The sequence below is a fragment of the Antedon bifida genome, chromosome 11 (assembly GCF_963402885.1).
Source record: "Antedon bifida chromosome 11, ecAntBifi1.1, whole genome shotgun sequence".
NCBI lineage: Eukaryota > Metazoa > Echinodermata > Crinoidea > Comatulida > Antedonidae > Antedon > Antedon bifida.
Window position 1 is genome coordinate 698,154 of NC_136236.1, and position 17,598 is coordinate 715,751.

At 34.2% G+C, this 17,598-nt stretch overlaps 4 protein-coding genes across 6 annotated transcripts in view; 2 read left to right on the forward strand and 2 right to left on the reverse strand.

Annotated features, from left to right (window-relative positions):
* LOC144855740 (thioredoxin-like protein 4B) overlaps positions 1 to 17,598 on the forward strand; it is a 57,991-nt gene that overhangs the window by 32,023 nt on the left and 8,370 nt on the right. The window lies entirely within an intron of this gene.
* Positions 1 to 17,598, forward strand: part of LOC144855725 (dynein regulatory complex protein 11-like) — a 45,926-nt gene that overhangs the window by 6,973 nt on the left and 21,355 nt on the right. The gene's annotated exons all lie outside the window — the stretch shown is intronic.
* On the reverse strand, positions 453 to 5,085 carry LOC144855556 (tripartite motif-containing protein 2-like). The gene is made up of 2 exons (XM_078713453.1): positions 5,057 to 5,085; positions 453 to 2,635 (listed from the first exon to the last, which is right to left on the reverse strand). The coding sequence occupies exon 2, from the start codon at positions 2,622 to 2,624 to the stop codon at positions 453 to 455; it is 2,172 nt and encodes a 723-aa protein (XP_078569579.1). The 5' UTR covers positions 2,625 to 2,635; positions 5,057 to 5,085.
* LOC144855520 (tripartite motif-containing protein 2-like) lies at positions 7,207 to 11,010 on the reverse strand. Of its 2 annotated transcripts, XM_078713407.1 has the most exons (3): positions 10,880 to 11,010; positions 7,405 to 9,819; positions 7,207 to 7,330 (listed from the first exon to the last, which is right to left on the reverse strand). In XM_078713407.1, the coding sequence occupies exon 2, from the start codon at positions 9,806 to 9,808 to the stop codon at positions 7,640 to 7,642; it is 2,169 nt and encodes a 722-aa protein (XP_078569533.1). In that variant the 5' UTR covers positions 9,809 to 9,819; positions 10,880 to 11,010; the 3' UTR covers positions 7,207 to 7,330; positions 7,405 to 7,639. The 2 variants fall into 2 exon arrangements, with proteins under 2 accessions (XP_078569533.1, XP_078569532.1); XM_078713406.1 differs by lacking the exon at positions 10,880 to 11,010 and having other exon boundaries at positions 7,405 to 9,898.

Genomic DNA, 17,598 nt, shown 5'->3' on the forward strand with positions numbered 1-17,598 from the left:
TCATCTAATAATTGTGCAAAGCTTATTTACTTATTGTAATTATTAAATGAATTCATCTACTAATTGTGCAAAGCTTATTTACTTATTGTAATTATTAAATGAATTTATCTAATAATTGTGCAAAGCTTATTTACTTATTGTAATTATTAAATGAATTCATCTACTAATTGTCCAAAGCTTATTTACTTATTGTAATTATTAAATGAATTAATTTATTAATTGTGCAAAGCTTATTTACTTATTGTAATTATTTTAATGAATTCATCTAATTGTCCAAAGCTTATTTACTTATTGTAATTAATGAATTCATCTACTAATTGTCCAAAGCTTATTTACTTATTGTAATTATTAAATGAATTCATCTCCTTCCCAAAGATATTTTTGTTGAAAAGGTTTCTTATTTATTTCAATCACTAAAAAAGAATGCCAACAACAATTATTTACTTATTTATTTAATAACAAAATATTTTTACTGTTTTGTCACCATGATTTGCCACTGCCAGTCTACGTGGATAGTGTGATAAAATGCATAATCTTCTTGGATACTTGATTCCATCTTCTTTTTTATCAATCCTTTTAATGAACTTTCCACTATTACTAAATAGCTGTATTGTGTGGTTACTTGCTATTATGATATTGTCATCATCATCAACTACTACTCCTCTTGGGCACTTCACCTTACCATCTTGATCACCCTCATTGACAATGACCTTTATCAACTTTCCCTCATTATCAAATTGTTTTAAGCAGCTTTCGTTAAGGTAAAGTACAAGAATATGTCCTTGTCTTGTAAGGGTCACATCAATGATATTTACAAATTTAAAACCCGTAACATCACATGTTGCTATTTTCTTAATGAGCTTGCCACTCTCAATATTAAACATGGCTACATTGTCATCATTAGCTACATACATGACATGTGATGCTTCATCCACATGGATACCCCATGGTGAACGGGTCAACTCTCTCTTACCAAATGATTTAACAACCTCACCATTCATAGTGCATAATGAGATGCAGTTATTCTCCCAATCACTGAATGCTATATTACCATTGTTCATTGTGATCATTCTGTTTACTTTCACACCTCCTGATAGCGTAACCTTACCAATGTTTTTACCTGATTGCTGCTTGTATTTGTGAATGACATTGTCCCAACAAGAAACAAGCAAGCAATCTTCTCCATATTTGACTACATTAGAAATTTCATTACCATTGTCTATTTTTAAAATTGTTAATAATCTTTCTTTCTCTACTTTGATATCCATAGGCGAGTTCTTAATGTGTTCACCATCAACTCTAACATCAACCTTGCAAACCCCTGCACTTGTACATCTACCTATCACAGTATAGTCACCATTGATGTCTTCTTCTACTTTAGGGATGATAGTTTCTCCTGTTGGTTGTGTCAATGTAGCTTTTATGTCATTTGCATTTATTTCACATTCATCAGTTTTAATTATGTTAACATTGAATGTTTGACCTGCCGACATGCTCTTAGCTCCTCTTAACTCTAAATAATCTTCTCTTGATTCTGTAATTATTCCAACATCCTCTTGTAATGAAGCAATTTGTGGTTTGTTTTTAACAAAGTTAATCTCTGCATTTCCATTATATTTTGTTTTAGAAGGTTTTTTGACCTTTTCATCCAACACTCTAATGACATCATTACCGGATAACATTGCAGTTGCTTCGTTGCCATTCTTTAGGTGATGCAGCAAATTGATGTTAGTGTTTATATACGATACAGTCGTTGTCACATCCTCTATGTCAGCATCAGTTGCCTTCCTCTTTATTTTGTACATTGCCTCTACCTCACTCTTCAACTTGCCTTCACTTTCTTTTATTCTTGTTACCAATTCTTCTACATGATTTTCAATTCCTCTCAAACTCTTCTCCCTCTTTTCATCTAATTTCTTAACACGATCAGTCATTACTTTAAGATCATCATTTAATTTATCTGTACATTGTTTAGCCACTTTCTCCAATTCAGTTGATGTTTGTTTAAATGTTTTAAACGCATCTGTTATGCTGATGGTCACGTGTTTGTCTTTTCCCTCCCATTCCTTGTGATCCATGAGTTGGCAGTGAATACAAATGGCAACATCGCATATTTTGCAAAACACTGTTAAAGGCTCATTGTGGATGGAACACAGAGGCGGATGCATCGCATTGATTTCACTAATATTCATAGATTGAACTTCTTCCACTGAATGTAACTGGTGATTTTTGCAAGCTCGAATATTCTTATGAGCATCACTACAATCGTGGCACAAATATTGTCTGCAATCTTGACAGTAATGTTTAGCTTGATTTTCTTTCCCACAGAGACATTTCATCTGGTCTGTATTTGTAAATTGTTCAATTGTTTCTAATAGATTATTCAGAAAAGTGTTGGGTTGTAATTTCTTTAAACCACCCTCTGGAATCTGATAAGATTTGGAGCATGTTGGACAAGTTTCTTTCTTATTTATCTTCAGCCAGTTGTCAAGACAACCCAAACAGAAGCTGTGAAGACATGTTAAGGTTCTGGGTTCATGGAGTCTATTTAAGCATATTTGGCACTCTAGAACCTTCTCATCAATATCTTCTAGAAATTTAGCCAAATCACCACCGGTAGCCATCTTGGGTTAATCTGTGAAAACAATTATTTTAAATGTGTAAAAAGAATAAAAAGAGGCAGAAAAAAAAACCATAAACTTGAATTCACCATTCCACATTTGTTAACATGTTCTATATTTTTATTAATACATTACCATGCACCCAACATCAAAATCATCAAATTCCCTCAGTCGACAAAAATGTACAAAAATATGTATATAACTTACCGTAAATGAAAACAAAATCAGGACAAAACAACAATTATTATATTACTACATATTCTGCATGTCTTCCCATTTTTTTGGGGCGTGGGCGAAATATTTAAGAATTTACCAGACTAAACCTTAAGTAACATTTATTACCTGTACATGCATTTCTTTCTACACTACTACAGAGTACTATTATTATATTATACTGTAGTAGGCTAGGCCTTGTCTAAGGCTAATTAGGAAAGTCCAACAAGTATGCTCTAATAAATGACCTCCCCTCATCATCATGTTAATGTAAAGAGTGCCTAGCCTAGGCCTAGTAGAGTAGTGGGTAGTACCATGGATTAAAGAATAGAAGGATATGCATCGACGGTGACATCAAACGATTTTACAACGCGCTTGCCTATACTAAAGCACTGCTGCCAATCAAACAAACACGCTCATTGAACTCCGTGTCTCTAACCGCGGCCCTCTGTAAAACGCTGCGAATCAACTGTTACATTTTTTAAGACCAAAACGTAACCATGTAGAAATCGTATGCGCAGTCTGAATGTTCTATTGACATGTCTGCGTCGATGATTAATTGACAACAAAAATATATTGCTGAACAATTCTGTTTTAGTTTCATCACAATCGGACTACGAAAAGTTCACTTTCTTACGACTGGTAATTTTAAGTTGTTGGTAATATTAATAAAATATGCAATTTTTATATTTGAATTATCATTATTTGCCTGCCATCTTCTGTCATTAAAAATTGCGTTAATCTATAGAATATTAAATTATGCATTTGACCATGTATGTTATTAGCGTGGCCGGTGTTCACACATACAACAATCGTGTTTTTAATATATGGCTAAGCAGTGGTTTCTTCATAAATCTCCTAAATTATCGATGTGATTATATTTAAATTGTAGTGCCTAGTGATTGGCTAGTGGTTATGTCATCCACATCACATCCAATCACCGGGCCTAATTGAATGAAAACAGCGATCCCTGATCCGGGATTGGCTGGCTATGTATAGTTGCGATACGTTACCTAGCGGTCGTTTTGAAAAGTACACGCAGGGCAAACTTAATCACGAACAAACGAAGTACCTATTATTATTCACACAAGAAGTAAGACAACGGTGAGTATATAGATCATGATTAAATGTTGTATCTACTACACTTAAGATTAACAGTATCAATGTCGGCAAATCATATGGTTTACTAGTAAGCCTAGAAGGCCTATGCCTAGTATTCTTGCTGATTTTGTAATTTTACATGTAGGCTGAGAAAACATTGTCTCAGATGTAGGGCTACTACAGGTCATAAAATGCTACTTTAATGTCATAAAAACATTAGCGAAGATCAATCGCGGCAGAAACTTATACTAATTACAATTATAGCATCTACAATTCTAAGCCAATAACAATATAGTATTGTTTTTATCTGGTATATTGATGAAGTAGGCCTACACTAGGGTCTTCACAATAACATACAATGTAATTTAATAACTGTTTTCAATAAAAATTATACTCAGTGGCGTGAGGCAGAGGCCTGAAGCCACTTGTTTATGAAACCTAAGTGGCCCTCCAAGTTTCAAAGATCGAGGCCTGGGACGTTTTTAGCATTTTCGACATATTTTATGCCTGTTCCTCTGGGCACTGCTCATGGGCCCCAAGCTTCAGGGCCCCTGGGTTTAGCCAGTGAGCGCACATAGTCGTTACGCCACTGATTATACTGTTCAAATATGTATGAATACATAGTTGCAACAATATTTTCTATTTTCTAGATAGAAAATGAGCAATCACCAGTTGTGTCTGCAAACGATTTGTGGTAGCAGTAAAGTTTCTATGAAGGACCGGAAACCAAAGAACGCGCGAAAGAAGTTGCACATGTGCAGTAAACAATATATTAGGCACGCGACCGTTTCGTTGTTACCATGCGGTTAATTAAACTGTAACATTGTGGGCGGTCCGCGGTCTGTCGGCGAGAGTCAAGGAACCCTTGATCTCACGTCGATGCATATCCTTCTATTCTTTAATCCATGGTAGTACTAGCTAGTAGCCTAGTGCATCTCTCAGTGCACACAGTCAGTGGTCTGAGCCTCCTAGCCTAGCTAGCTAGATATAGAACGATGTAATGTCAAGTAGGCCTACATCGTAGGCTTAAATTTGATTATACATAGTAATACGCTTATACTAGGTGATGCTAAAATATCCTAATTAAGCAAAATACAAGTTTAATTTCAGCAGATATTTACCTTTTTCCGTACAGGACAAAATGAGATGCAAATAATGGGAACGCCCTGTTTATCGTAACTTAATTGCGAATCAGAATTCGTCATAATTTATTCAGATATGACAGTAACTATCAGCCAATCAAAACTCAGTCTTCTTGCAGTACAATAGGTCAACTTCCGTCCCATTGAGAAAATCTATTTTTAGAACTGATGTATTATACATATTATATTGTGTGAATTATATAATAAAATGTAAAATATTACACTATATCATTTCAGCCTTTATTAATATAAATGGTAATTGTTTGGATGAAAAGAAGTTGAACAATTTTTAAATAATATACTTTTGTTATATTATATACTGTATTTCACTATGTAAAAGTACAAGATATTAAAAATTAATTAAAATTATTTATTCGAATAAATACGGTAATTGATGTCTAATTTACCTTTTTAACACTAATTTTCATTCAATATTTTCAATACACCAGTTAACAAAGAGAAACTATAACTTGAAAAACTGAAATTAACACAATTGACAAAAATATTGTACTTGAAACCCAAAATTATTTCTGGATGGAGCATACTAACATAATGTATTAATAATTAAATATTTTTACTGTTTTATCAACAAAATTTGCCACTGCTACTCTACGTGGCTGGTGTGATATGATGCATAATCCTTGAGGACAGCTGATTCCATCTTTTTTGTTATCAATCCTTTTAATGAACTTTCCACTATTACTAAACAGCTGTAGTTTGAGGTTACTTGATATTATGATATTGTCATCATCATCAACTACAACTCCATTGGGGTACGTCACCATACCATCTTCATCACCTTCATTGACAATGACCTTCATAAACTTTCCCTCATTATCAAATTGTTTTAAGAAGCTTTGTTCATGGTAAAATACAAGAATATGTCCTTGTTTTGTAAGGGTGACATCAATGATATTATTTATATGTTGCTATTTTCTTAATCAGCTTGCCACTCTCAATATTAAACATGGCTACATTGTCATCATTAGCTACATACATGACACGTGATGCTTCATCCACATGGATACCCCATGGATTTAACGACTCTTCCTTGCCAAATGATTTAACCACCTCACCATTCATAGTGCATAATGTAATACGTTTAGTATTACCCCAATCACTGAATGCTATATTACCATTGTTCATTGTGTACATTCTGTTTACTTGCACACCTTCTGATAGTGTAACCTTACCGATGTTTTCACCTGATGGCTTGTATTTGTGAATGGCATTGTCTAGACATGAAACAAGCAAGCAATCTTCTCCATTTTTTTAATTACACCATGAACTTTCTTGTAGGCTACCCGGAAACGTTTTTGGAGGGAATTTCCACAATTATATAAATAGAAAAGGTTATGTTTACCCCACAGAGGGCGTACTATGGAATTTAGCCTAATTTGAAGTAGCCCCGTTTATTTGTATTTATTTGAGAAAAAAACCCTTTGAAATAGTTATAAAAAGAATTAATTGCCCCAATCTTTTTTTAAAACTTTCTATACATCTAGCACTGCAAAATTACCTATTAAGTATTAGTGTCCTTGACACTATTCTTCATCTGGAGTAGGCCTATTATAAAGGAAAATATAGTAAATATTTCTATCTCACTTTAAATACAGTAACGAATTGTTAATATTTATTTCTTCAGTTTTAATAATTCAAGCCAAAAAAGAAAAAAAGTCTAATTTAAGCGTACAAAAAATACCACAATATACAATTATAGTTTCACTAATTATACCTAAATACAGTTGAAATGTTTCATTATGTGTAATAAAATTTGTTTCTATAAGAAATTTACCTATGGTAATTAATTTTATAATAATATATGATCATAACATGATATAAACTGATTATACTTCGCAAAATAAAATTTATTTTATAGTATACTTGTTTGTTTGATTCTTGCACGATAGCGTCCTTCATTTGTGGGTTTTAATAAGTAATATACTTACAGAATTAAATTTGGCTGAAATATACGAAATATATTATGTTCAATATTATGATTATCATTATACTGTTGTTATTCATCATCACACTTACTAGTTAAGGTTAGATAATAGTTCCACAGCATTCAAGTTAAAATAAAATGTACTATATTAAAACATAAGTGCTCTATCGTCACTACCAGTTTCCCTGTCTTGGGGGAATATACAGTATGCATAATAAGCAATATTTTGTTTTTAATTCAACATATTACACAGAGGCGCAGGTAAAACATTAGCTGTAAGACGCCTCTGATTTCAATTACAATATTTTCTTCATAAGCAATATTTTATCACAAAAATATAAAATTATAAGTAATGAAATTACAATGATTATTGTTATATAACAATAAGCATAAGTTATGCATAAGATCACTATATTGTTTGAAGGTTTGCATGGCGAAATCGAATGTTGATATAAAGTTTGCGGTACACCACGTGTATTAGTTCTGAAAAGAACTGTTGAGTTTCTCGACGTTTCGATCAATGTACTTTGATCGTCCTCAGGAGTCTCAAATAACATTACAATTATTAACATATTTATTTACCATAATAACACATGCTAATATTATTTAACTATTATTTAATAATTAAATATTTTTACTGTTTTATCACCATGATTTGCCACTGCTACTCTGCGTGGATGGTGTGATATGATGGATAATCCTTGAGGATAGTTGATTCCATCTTCTTTTTTATCAATTCTTTTAATGAACTTTCCACTATTACTAAATAGCTGTAGTTTGTGCCAACTTGATGTTATGATATTGTCATCATCATCAACTAATACTCCATTGGGGTAGCTCACCTTACCATCTTCATCACCCTCATTGACAAGGACCTTTATCAACTTTCCCTCATTATCAAATAGTTTTAAGCAATTCTGATTATGGTAAAGTACAAGAATATGTCCTTGTCTTGTAAGGGTGAAATCCATGATATTTACAGTTTTAAAACCTGTAACATCACATGTTACTATTTTCTTAATCAGCTTGCCACTCTCAATGTTAAACATGGCTACACTGACATGATTAGCTACATACATGACACGTGATGCTTCATCTACATGGATACCCCATGGATTTATCAACTCTCCCTTACCAAATGATTTAACCACCTCGCCATTCATAGTGCATAGTGTGATGCATATATTACCCCGATCACTGAATGCTATATTACCATTGTTCATCGTGTACATTCTGTTTACTTGCACACCTTCTGATAGCGTAACCTTACCGATGTTTTTACCCGATTGCTGCTTGTATTTGTGAATAGCATTGTCAAAACATGAAACAAGCAAGCAGTCGTCTCCATATTTAACTACGCAATGAACTTCTTTAGCATTAACTATTTTTATAGTTTTTAATAATCCTTCTTTCTCTACTTTGATATCCATAGGTGAGTTCTTAATGTGTTCACCATCAACTCTAACATCAACCTTGCAAATCCCTGCACTTGTACATCTACCTATCACAGTATAGTCACCATTGATGTCTTCTTCTACTTCAGGGATGATAGTTTCTCCTGTTGGTTGTGTCAATGTAGCTTTTATGTCATTTGCATTTATTTCACATTCATCAGTTTTAATTATGTTAACATTGAATGTTTGACCTGCCGACATGCTCTTAGCTCCTCTTAACTCTAAATAATCTTCTCTTGATTCTGTAATTATTCCAACATCCTCTTGTAATGAAGCAATTTGTTGATTGTTTTTAACAAAGTTAATCTCTGCATTTCCATTATATTTTTTTTCAGAAGCTGTTTTGACCCTTTCATCCAGTATTCTAATAACATTATTACCAGATAACATCGCCGTTGCTTCGTTGCCCTTCTTTAGGTGATGCAGCAAATTGATGTTTGTGTTTATATACGATACAGTCGTTGTCACATCCTCTATGTCAGCATCAGTTGCCTTCCTCTTTATTTTGTACATTGCCTCCACTTCACTTTTCAATTTGTCTCCACTGTCTTTTATTCTTGTTACCAATTCCTCTACATGATTTTCAATTCCTCTCAAACTCTTATCCCTCTTTTCATCTAGTTTCTTAACATGATCAGTCATTACTTTAAGATCATCATTTAATTTATCTGTACATTGTTTAGCAACTTTCTCCAATTCAGTTGATGTTTCTTTAAAGGTTTTAAACGCGTCTGTTATGCTGATGGTCACGTGTTTGTCCTTTCCTTCCCATTCTTTGTGGTCCATGTATAAACAGTGAATACAAATGGTAACATCGCATATTTTGCAAAACACAGTTAGAGGTTCATTGTGGATGGAACACAGAGGCGGGTGCATGGCATTGATTTCACTAATATTCATAGATTGAACTTCTTCCACGGCATGCAATGTATGATTTTTAAAAAGTCTATATTTCTTATGAGCATCACTACAATCATGGCACAAATATTGTCTGCAATCTTGACAGTAATGTTTAGTTTCATTTTCCTTTTCACAGAGACATTTCATTTGATCTGTATTTGTGAATTGTTCAATTGTTTCTAATAGATTATTCAGAAATGTGTTGGGTGGCAATTTCTCTAACCCACCCTCTGGAATCTGATAAGATTTGGAGCATGTTGGACAGGTTTCTTTCTTATTTTTCTTCAACCAGTTGTCAAGACAACCTAAGCAGAAGCTGTGAAGACATGTTAAGGTTCTGGGTTCATGGAGTCTATTTAAGCATATCTGACACTCTAGAACCTTCTCATCAATATCTTCTAGAAATTTAGCCAAATCACCACCGGTAGCCATCTTGAGTTAATCTGTGAAAAATAATTATTTTAAATCTGATAATTGATAATTGCCTGTAATGGTTATTTTCCTTTTATTTTAATTGTGTTTGCATGGTGAAATACATTTACTAATTTACTACTGTAGTTTATTGTCTTTGCATGCTCACTTGATATTTTGCCTATGACGCAAGTAGTCTATTACTGTAATGTAGACAAGCCCAATTGCTGAGATCTAACAAATGGTTCCGATATGAATTAAGTGTTTAGTCATGATTCTTGTGACGTTAGTGTATTAATATTATTACACTCTACACACAGTCACACCCAGAATATTATTAAACTGGATTAGTTTTTATTTCTATTCGTTGTGTATTCAAACCGAAAGTATACAGTTAACTTCCAAAAGTGCCTACTCGTGTACGTATTATTCATAGACATAGAATTACATTGAAAATGAAAACGATCTATTATATATTTAATTATTGAATGACGATTGTGTTTATTGATAAAATACTAAAACACTTTTAGATGTTGGATGACATGACAAAAGACTCAAAACCTAATTTTGAGTCTATATCCGTTAAATTTATTGCAAGACAAACATAGTTGAATGGGATACAAAAAACACTTGATTTGGAGCGAGTATAAAAATGCTGTTTATCTTCTTCGAATCTAAAAACCAACTGCCTGAGATGTAATTGTGTAACTCAGGAGGCATAGGGGAATTGTTTTTCCACCAATTGGAAAGTGGGATTGATCACTCCCTTGCCTGTACATTCCAATGTAATGACCACAACACGAAACAACATTCAACTTGTCAGTGAAGGTTGATAAGCTAATAAATAATACTTGTACTGTATATCTATTGAGGTAGGTATACTGATAATTACAGGATGAATAATATAGGCAGTATAAATATAAAACATGTATTAAAATAAAGTTACAAATTTAAATAGGAGAAATTAAAAGTCCGATATATAAATTAAAAGTTCAATATGAATAGACGCTACACACTTATCCAAACCATGAAGTACGACATGGTATCAAAATTAACCTACTAGTACTAGTACTACCTTATTAAATAACCTACCTTTTCTCAATAGATTAGTGTTTTGATAGTTGTTTGCAGACAGGCGCAAATGCTGCAGGTCTAAGTTAAAACAATGGTTCCGATATGAATAAAGCTTTAATGTATTTTTATTAGACTAGCATGAGTGATTATTTTATGTAGGTCTACAGTCTATTGTTAAGAGGAGGGAATTTCCACAATTATATAAATAGAAAAGGTTATGTTCACCCCACAGAGGGCGTACTATGGAATTTAGCCAAATTTGAAGTAGCAGATGTGACTTATATATTTGTATATATTTGAGAAAAAACCCTTGGAAATAGTTATAAAATAATTAATTACCCCAATCTTTTTATACATACATCTAGCACTGCAAAAATTACATATTAAGTATTAGTGTCCTTAACACTATTCTTCTTCTGGAGTTCCTATTATAAGGGAAAAGATAGCATGGTTCTATCTCACTTTAAATACAGTATACAGTAACGAATTGTTATTTATTTATTTATTCAGTTTTAATAATTCAAGCGAGTCTGATTTAAGCGTACAAAAATTACCAAAATATACAATTATAGTTTTACTAGATTATACCTAAATAAAGTTGAAATGTTTCATTATGTGTAATAAAATTTGTTTCTATAAGAAATTTACCTATGGTAATTAATTTAATAATAATATATGATCATAACATGATATAAACTGATTATACTTCGCAAAATAAAATTTATTTTATAGTATACTTGTTTGTTTGATTCTTGCACGATAGCGTCCTTCATTTGTGGGTTTTAATAAGTAATATACTTACAGAATTAAATTTGGCTGAAATATACGAAATATATTATGTTCAATATTATGATACCATCATTATCCTGTTGTTATTCATCAACACACTTGCTAGTTAACGTTAGATAATAGTTTCATAGCATTCAAGTGAAATAAAATGTACTATATTAAAACATTTAAGCACTCTCTCGTCACTACCAGTTTCCCTGATTTATAAGTCATCACTAAAATCCTACCATGTCAGCTTCCGTAACTTGGGGACTATACACTACGCGTATTAAGTAATATTTTGTTTTTAATTTTTAACATATTACACAGAGGCGCCAGGTAAAATATTAGCTTTAAGATGCCTCTGATTTCAATTACAATATGTTCTTCATAAACAATATTTTATCACAAAAATATAAAATTATAAGTAATGAAATTACAATTATTATTGTTATTATAACAATAAGCCTAATTTATGCATAAGATAACTACAACATTTTATCTGTAATCTGTACACGTTTGTGTTATATTTACAAGTTGATTTATTTAATTAATTATGTTCAATACGGAAAGTAACATTAAACAATTATATATTTATTTTTGTAAGGTTAATAACACATAACTATTATTTAATAACAAAATATTTTTACTGTTTTATCACCATGATTTGCCACTGCTACTCTACGTGGCTGGTGTGATATGATGCATAATCCAAAAGGATAGTTGATTCCATCTTCTTTCTTATCAATCCTTTTGATAAACTTGCCACTATTACTAAATAGCTGTAGTTTGTTGCTACTTGATATTATGATATTGTCATCCTCATCAACTACTACTCCTCTTGGGTACTTCACCTTACCATCTTCATCACCCTTATTGACAATTTCCTTCATCAACTTTCCCTCATTATCAAATAGTTTTAAGCAATTCTGGTTATGGTATAGTACAAGAATATGTCCTTGTCTTGTAAGGGCGACATCCATGATATTTAAACCTGTAACAACACATGTTGCTATTTTCTTAATGAGCTTGCCACTCTCAATGTTAAACATGGCTACATTGCCATCATTAGCTACATACATGACACGTGATGCTTCATCCACATGGATACCCCATGGATATGTCAACTTTCCCTTACCAAATGATTTAACCACCTCGCCATTCATAGTGCATAATGTGATGCATTTATTACCGCAATCACTGAATGCTATATTACCATTGTTCATTGTGTACATTCTGTTTACTTGCACACCTTCTGATAGCGTAACCTTACCGATGTTTTCACCTGATTGCTTGTATTTGCGAATGGCATTGTCTTGACATGAAACAAGCAAGCAGTCGTCTCCATATTTAACTACATCCTTAACATCTTTAACATTATCTATCATTATTGTAACTGCGGCCTCACTGGCCACTTCTTTGAGTTGAGAATAATACGTAATAAAGAACACGGAAGGCTTGTATCATGCAACAATCGAAATATTTTATTGTGTACTTCATATAGTGTAACTTCTTTATACTAATAACTAAGACCTCCGGTCTATACGCTGGCATCATCTCAACTAGCCACACTAGCCAGTGAGATTCTTTTATACGTCGCCTGGTCTGGCATTTATGCAAATTAACCCAGATACAACAATTACGTAATTGTTTACTAGTCTACACATACTGCCGTTACATGGCTCCCTGCAAAGTTTTCACAATCTTTGCATATTAGATTACAATTGTTATCATTTATTTTATATACTTTTTATACGCCTATCTAAATATTATGCTTGGCTCCCTGACGGGGAATGAACATTCAATACAGTTTGTATGATTTAGAGTTCCATTTTATCCGTTGCAACCAATAAAATTAATTTGTGTACAGGTCGATCAAGTGTCTTGTCTTTTCCAATTTTGAGTTGTACTTTCCGCACAAGTCCATCTTCACTGGCATACACATTTTTTATTATTCCAAGTTTCCACTGGTTTCTAGCAGCATTATCGTCCTTTATCAAAACAACATCTCCAATTTCCATATTACGTTTTTGGTAAGTCCATTTCTGACGAGTCTGAAGAGTTGTAATGTACTCCTTTTTCCAGCGTTGCCAGAACTGCTCCGCAACATACTGCACTCTTCGCCATCGTCGACGACAATACACATCTGTATTCTGGAACGCACCTGGGGGAGGAAGAATAACTTTCGCCTTCATGGTTAATAAATGGTTTGGAGTAAGAGGTTCGGGTGAATCAACCTCGGATAAAGTATTTATAGTTAAAGGGCGAGAGTTCACAATATTTTGAACTTCGGCTAATAATGTTCTGAAAGATTCGTCATCAAGTTGCTCGCCACAACGTTGTAGTAGAGGTTCAAGCGCACTTCTTACTGTACGTATCATGCGTTCCCATATGCCACCCATGTGGCTAGCTGACGGGACGTTGAACTTAAACGAAATCCAGTCGCAGTTTTCATCTAACAGATATTGTCTAATTTTCTCTTCTTCAAATTCGTTGCGTGTGCCAACAAAATTCGTACCTTGGTCTGACCGAATTTGACGAACCGGCCCACGAATACTGATAAATCGTCTTAGCGAGTTGATGAAAGAATCGGTCTCTAATGAGTTCACAGATTCTAGATGTACAGCCCTAGATGCAAGACATGTATACAATACACCGTACCGCTTCACCTTACTTCGTCTATCTTTAATAAGAAAAGGTCCAAAAATGTCAACAGCACAATAAGTAAATGGAGGATGTTGTTCTAGTCTATCCAAAGGAAGGTCAGCCATTTTTTGGGTTGATAATGGTCCCCTTAGTTTTCGGCAAGTTACACACTTATAAATGTATTGTGATGTAGCTGAATTACCACCCACGATCCAGTATCCATTCTGCCTTATGCTATTATGTGTTGTACTTCTGCCCATATGATTAACATTCTTGTGGTAATAATCTATTAATAAATTGGTAATTGTGGATTTTCTTGGGATTACGATGGGATGTTTTACCTCATTTGGAGCTACCGCATTTCTCATTCTCCCACCGACTCTAATAAGTTCATCTTCGTCTAGGAAGGGATCCAGACGATATATTCCATTGGTTCGTTTCAAATTACGATTTCTTTTCTTAGTCCCTTTGTTTTGTATTTCATCATTTCTTCGAATACCACATAATACAGATTTTTCGCTAGAGAAATATTCAGATTGAATATATTTTAAGATAATTGTTTCGCTAACTGTGGATATTCTATCCATTACTCCACCTTTCTTGATTGGAACATTTGCTGCCAGCATCAGTTTCTTTTTGAAAGTAAGAAGTTGTGCTACGACTTTCTTAAGTAACATCCAATTTGAAAACTGGCTGCAAATACGTTTGAGTGGATCATCATTCTGAAAGACAACTTTATCAACATTAGTGTGGAATGAATGCATACGTTTTAGTTCCGAAGCAACAGTTTTACGAGATTCTTCATCGATTTCGGCCAACCGCCTTTGTTTAGTAGGACCTGGTTGGTGAAGAAATGTAGGACCACTCACCCATCCGGTATCCGAGATCAATTGCTTAGCACGTACACCTCTACTCATGACTTTATCACTCGGATTGGAAGATGATTCTATGTAATTCCAATTTCCTATTGAAGTTGCATCGTTGATTTGTTGAACTCGGTTCGCTACATAAACTTGATATCTTTTGGATTCGTTTTGCAAATATCCAAGGACTACCATACTGTCCGTCCAGAAGTATTCTCTCAAATCATACGGCAACTCTTGCTTTACAAATTCACTGACACGAGCAGATAGCACCGCTGCAGTTAGTTCTAGTTTCGGTATAGAGATCTTCCTCTTAGCTGGCGTCACTCTGGCTTTAGCTAATAGTAGAGAAATAGAGGGAATGTTATCATGATTTATCAATCTTAAATACGTGCATTGGCCATATGCTACTTCACTGGCATCTGAGAAATAGTGAATTTCTGCCTGCTTGACTTCTCCGAACCCTTGTGGTTTGTAGCATCGACTAACTTGTAGTTTTCCAAGATGAACAATATCTTCATACCACTGTAACCAACTGGTCCGTAATTCAGATGTTAACGGTTCATCCCAGTCTAAATTCTGCTTACACATAGCCTGTAAAATCAACTTTCCTGTAATTAGTACGGGAGCTGCAAATCCGAATGGATCATAAATAGAACAAATAGTACCTAAAATAGTCCTTCTGGTCGGAGGACGATCGTTCAGTTCAATTCGGAAATTAAAAGAATCACTTTCCACACACCATGATACCCCAAGCACTCGTTCCAGCGGTAATGGGTCAGATTTAGGGTTTATTTCTTTAATTAGTTTACCTCGCTCATCTTGAGGAATCGTCTCTAACACTTCTCTGTCATTCGTAACCCACTTGTGTAAGCGTAAACCAGCCTTAGCACACATGGCTGTACTGCTAGCAATCAGATTAATAGCTTCATCCGGTGATGATACAGATATCAGCCCATCATCTACATAGAAATTGTTACGAATGAAGTTAGCGGCATTCTTACCGAATTCCTTCTCGCCGTCGCTCGCTGCCCGTTTTAGTCCATAATTTGCACATGCTGGTGAACTGGCTGCACCAAATAAGTGCACTTTCATTCGATATTCTTGAATTTCCTCCGAAGTATCACTATTCTTCCACCACAGGAATCTAAGAAAGTCTCGGTGCCTATCAGCCACAACAAACTGATGAAACATTCCTTGTATATCGGACATTAGAGCCACTCTTTCAAGTCTGAAACGAAGCAATACACCTAAAAGGTGGTTAAGTAAGTTAGGTCCTGGTAATAAACAATCATTAATAGATACACCTTTGAATCTAGCTGAACAGTCAAACACTACCCGTATTTGGTCAGGTTTTTTCGAGTGATACACACCTGTATGTGGCACGTAGTTTACTTTACCCTTTACCACAATGCTATCAACAGGAACTGGTTCTGCACATTGATTAATTATTTGGTTCATAAATTGAATGTAGTCACTTTTGAATTGAGGTTTGTAGTTAAAGCGTCGCTTTAAATTGTCCAATCTGCTCTTAGCTAATGATACGTTATTTGGAAGAGAGGCATCACTGTTTCTAAATGGAAGAGGCATTTCATAGTGTCCATCAGTACGTTGTTTGATGTTCTCATCCATTATCTGAAGAAATCGTTTCTCTTCCAATGACAAAGGTTTCATCTTTTGATCTGCAAAGTCAAGCTCAAACATTTGATTAATTTGTGAAGGTGTTATAATTTCCTTACAGGATGAGGGTAACACGAGATTTCGATGAGATATTGATGAATCCTCATCGTTACACACAGTTCCTACAATACCCCATCCCAGTAGCGACTTTTGACCATACGGTTGACTATCACCACCAGCTTTAATGTCCCTTGGACGTATGACATTAGGTACGTTATTACCAATCAACAGAGATACTGGTATATCCGGCATATGCGGAATAATATAGTCGGCAATACATTTTAGATGTTCCCATTTACGAGCTACTTCAGGACAAGGTATTTGACTTCTTTCGGCCGGGATTTTTGGTCTACTAAATACAGGTGGTAGGGTAACAGTCTCTCTTCTATTAAAACTTATAATTTGAAGACCATTTACCTTTTGACAGTCCACTACAGTATCAGCTGAATGCATCGTAGATAATTTCAACTGAGTTTGTGTACCCTTGACTTTCAGCCTTTTTATCAAGTCTTCGTCTATGAAGCATGAATTACTTTGAGCATCGAGAATCCCGTATACAAGATGCTCTGAATGATTTTGCAAGTTACGTACCCATACTGGAACAATCATCGAATTGTCATTACATTTTCCGATCGATCCGCACACCATAGTACATTTGTTATCCACCACTTCTGGTTTCTTTTCAAAATGTAAGCACGTCATGTGTTCTTTGGAGCAAGTCCTACACTTAGATTTGTTCCTGCATTCCTGTTTCCTGTGATTTGCCTTTCCACAACCAAA

What these genes read in the sequence shown, in the direction of transcription:
- LOC144855556 (XM_078713453.1), bottom strand. Translation starts at nt 2,624, where the DNA reads ATGGCTACCGGTGGTGATTTGGCTAAATTTCTAGAAGATATTGATGAG.
- LOC144855520 (XM_078713407.1), bottom strand. Translation starts at nt 9,808, where the DNA reads ATGGCTACCGGTGGTGATTTGGCTAAATTTCTAGAAGATATTGATGAG.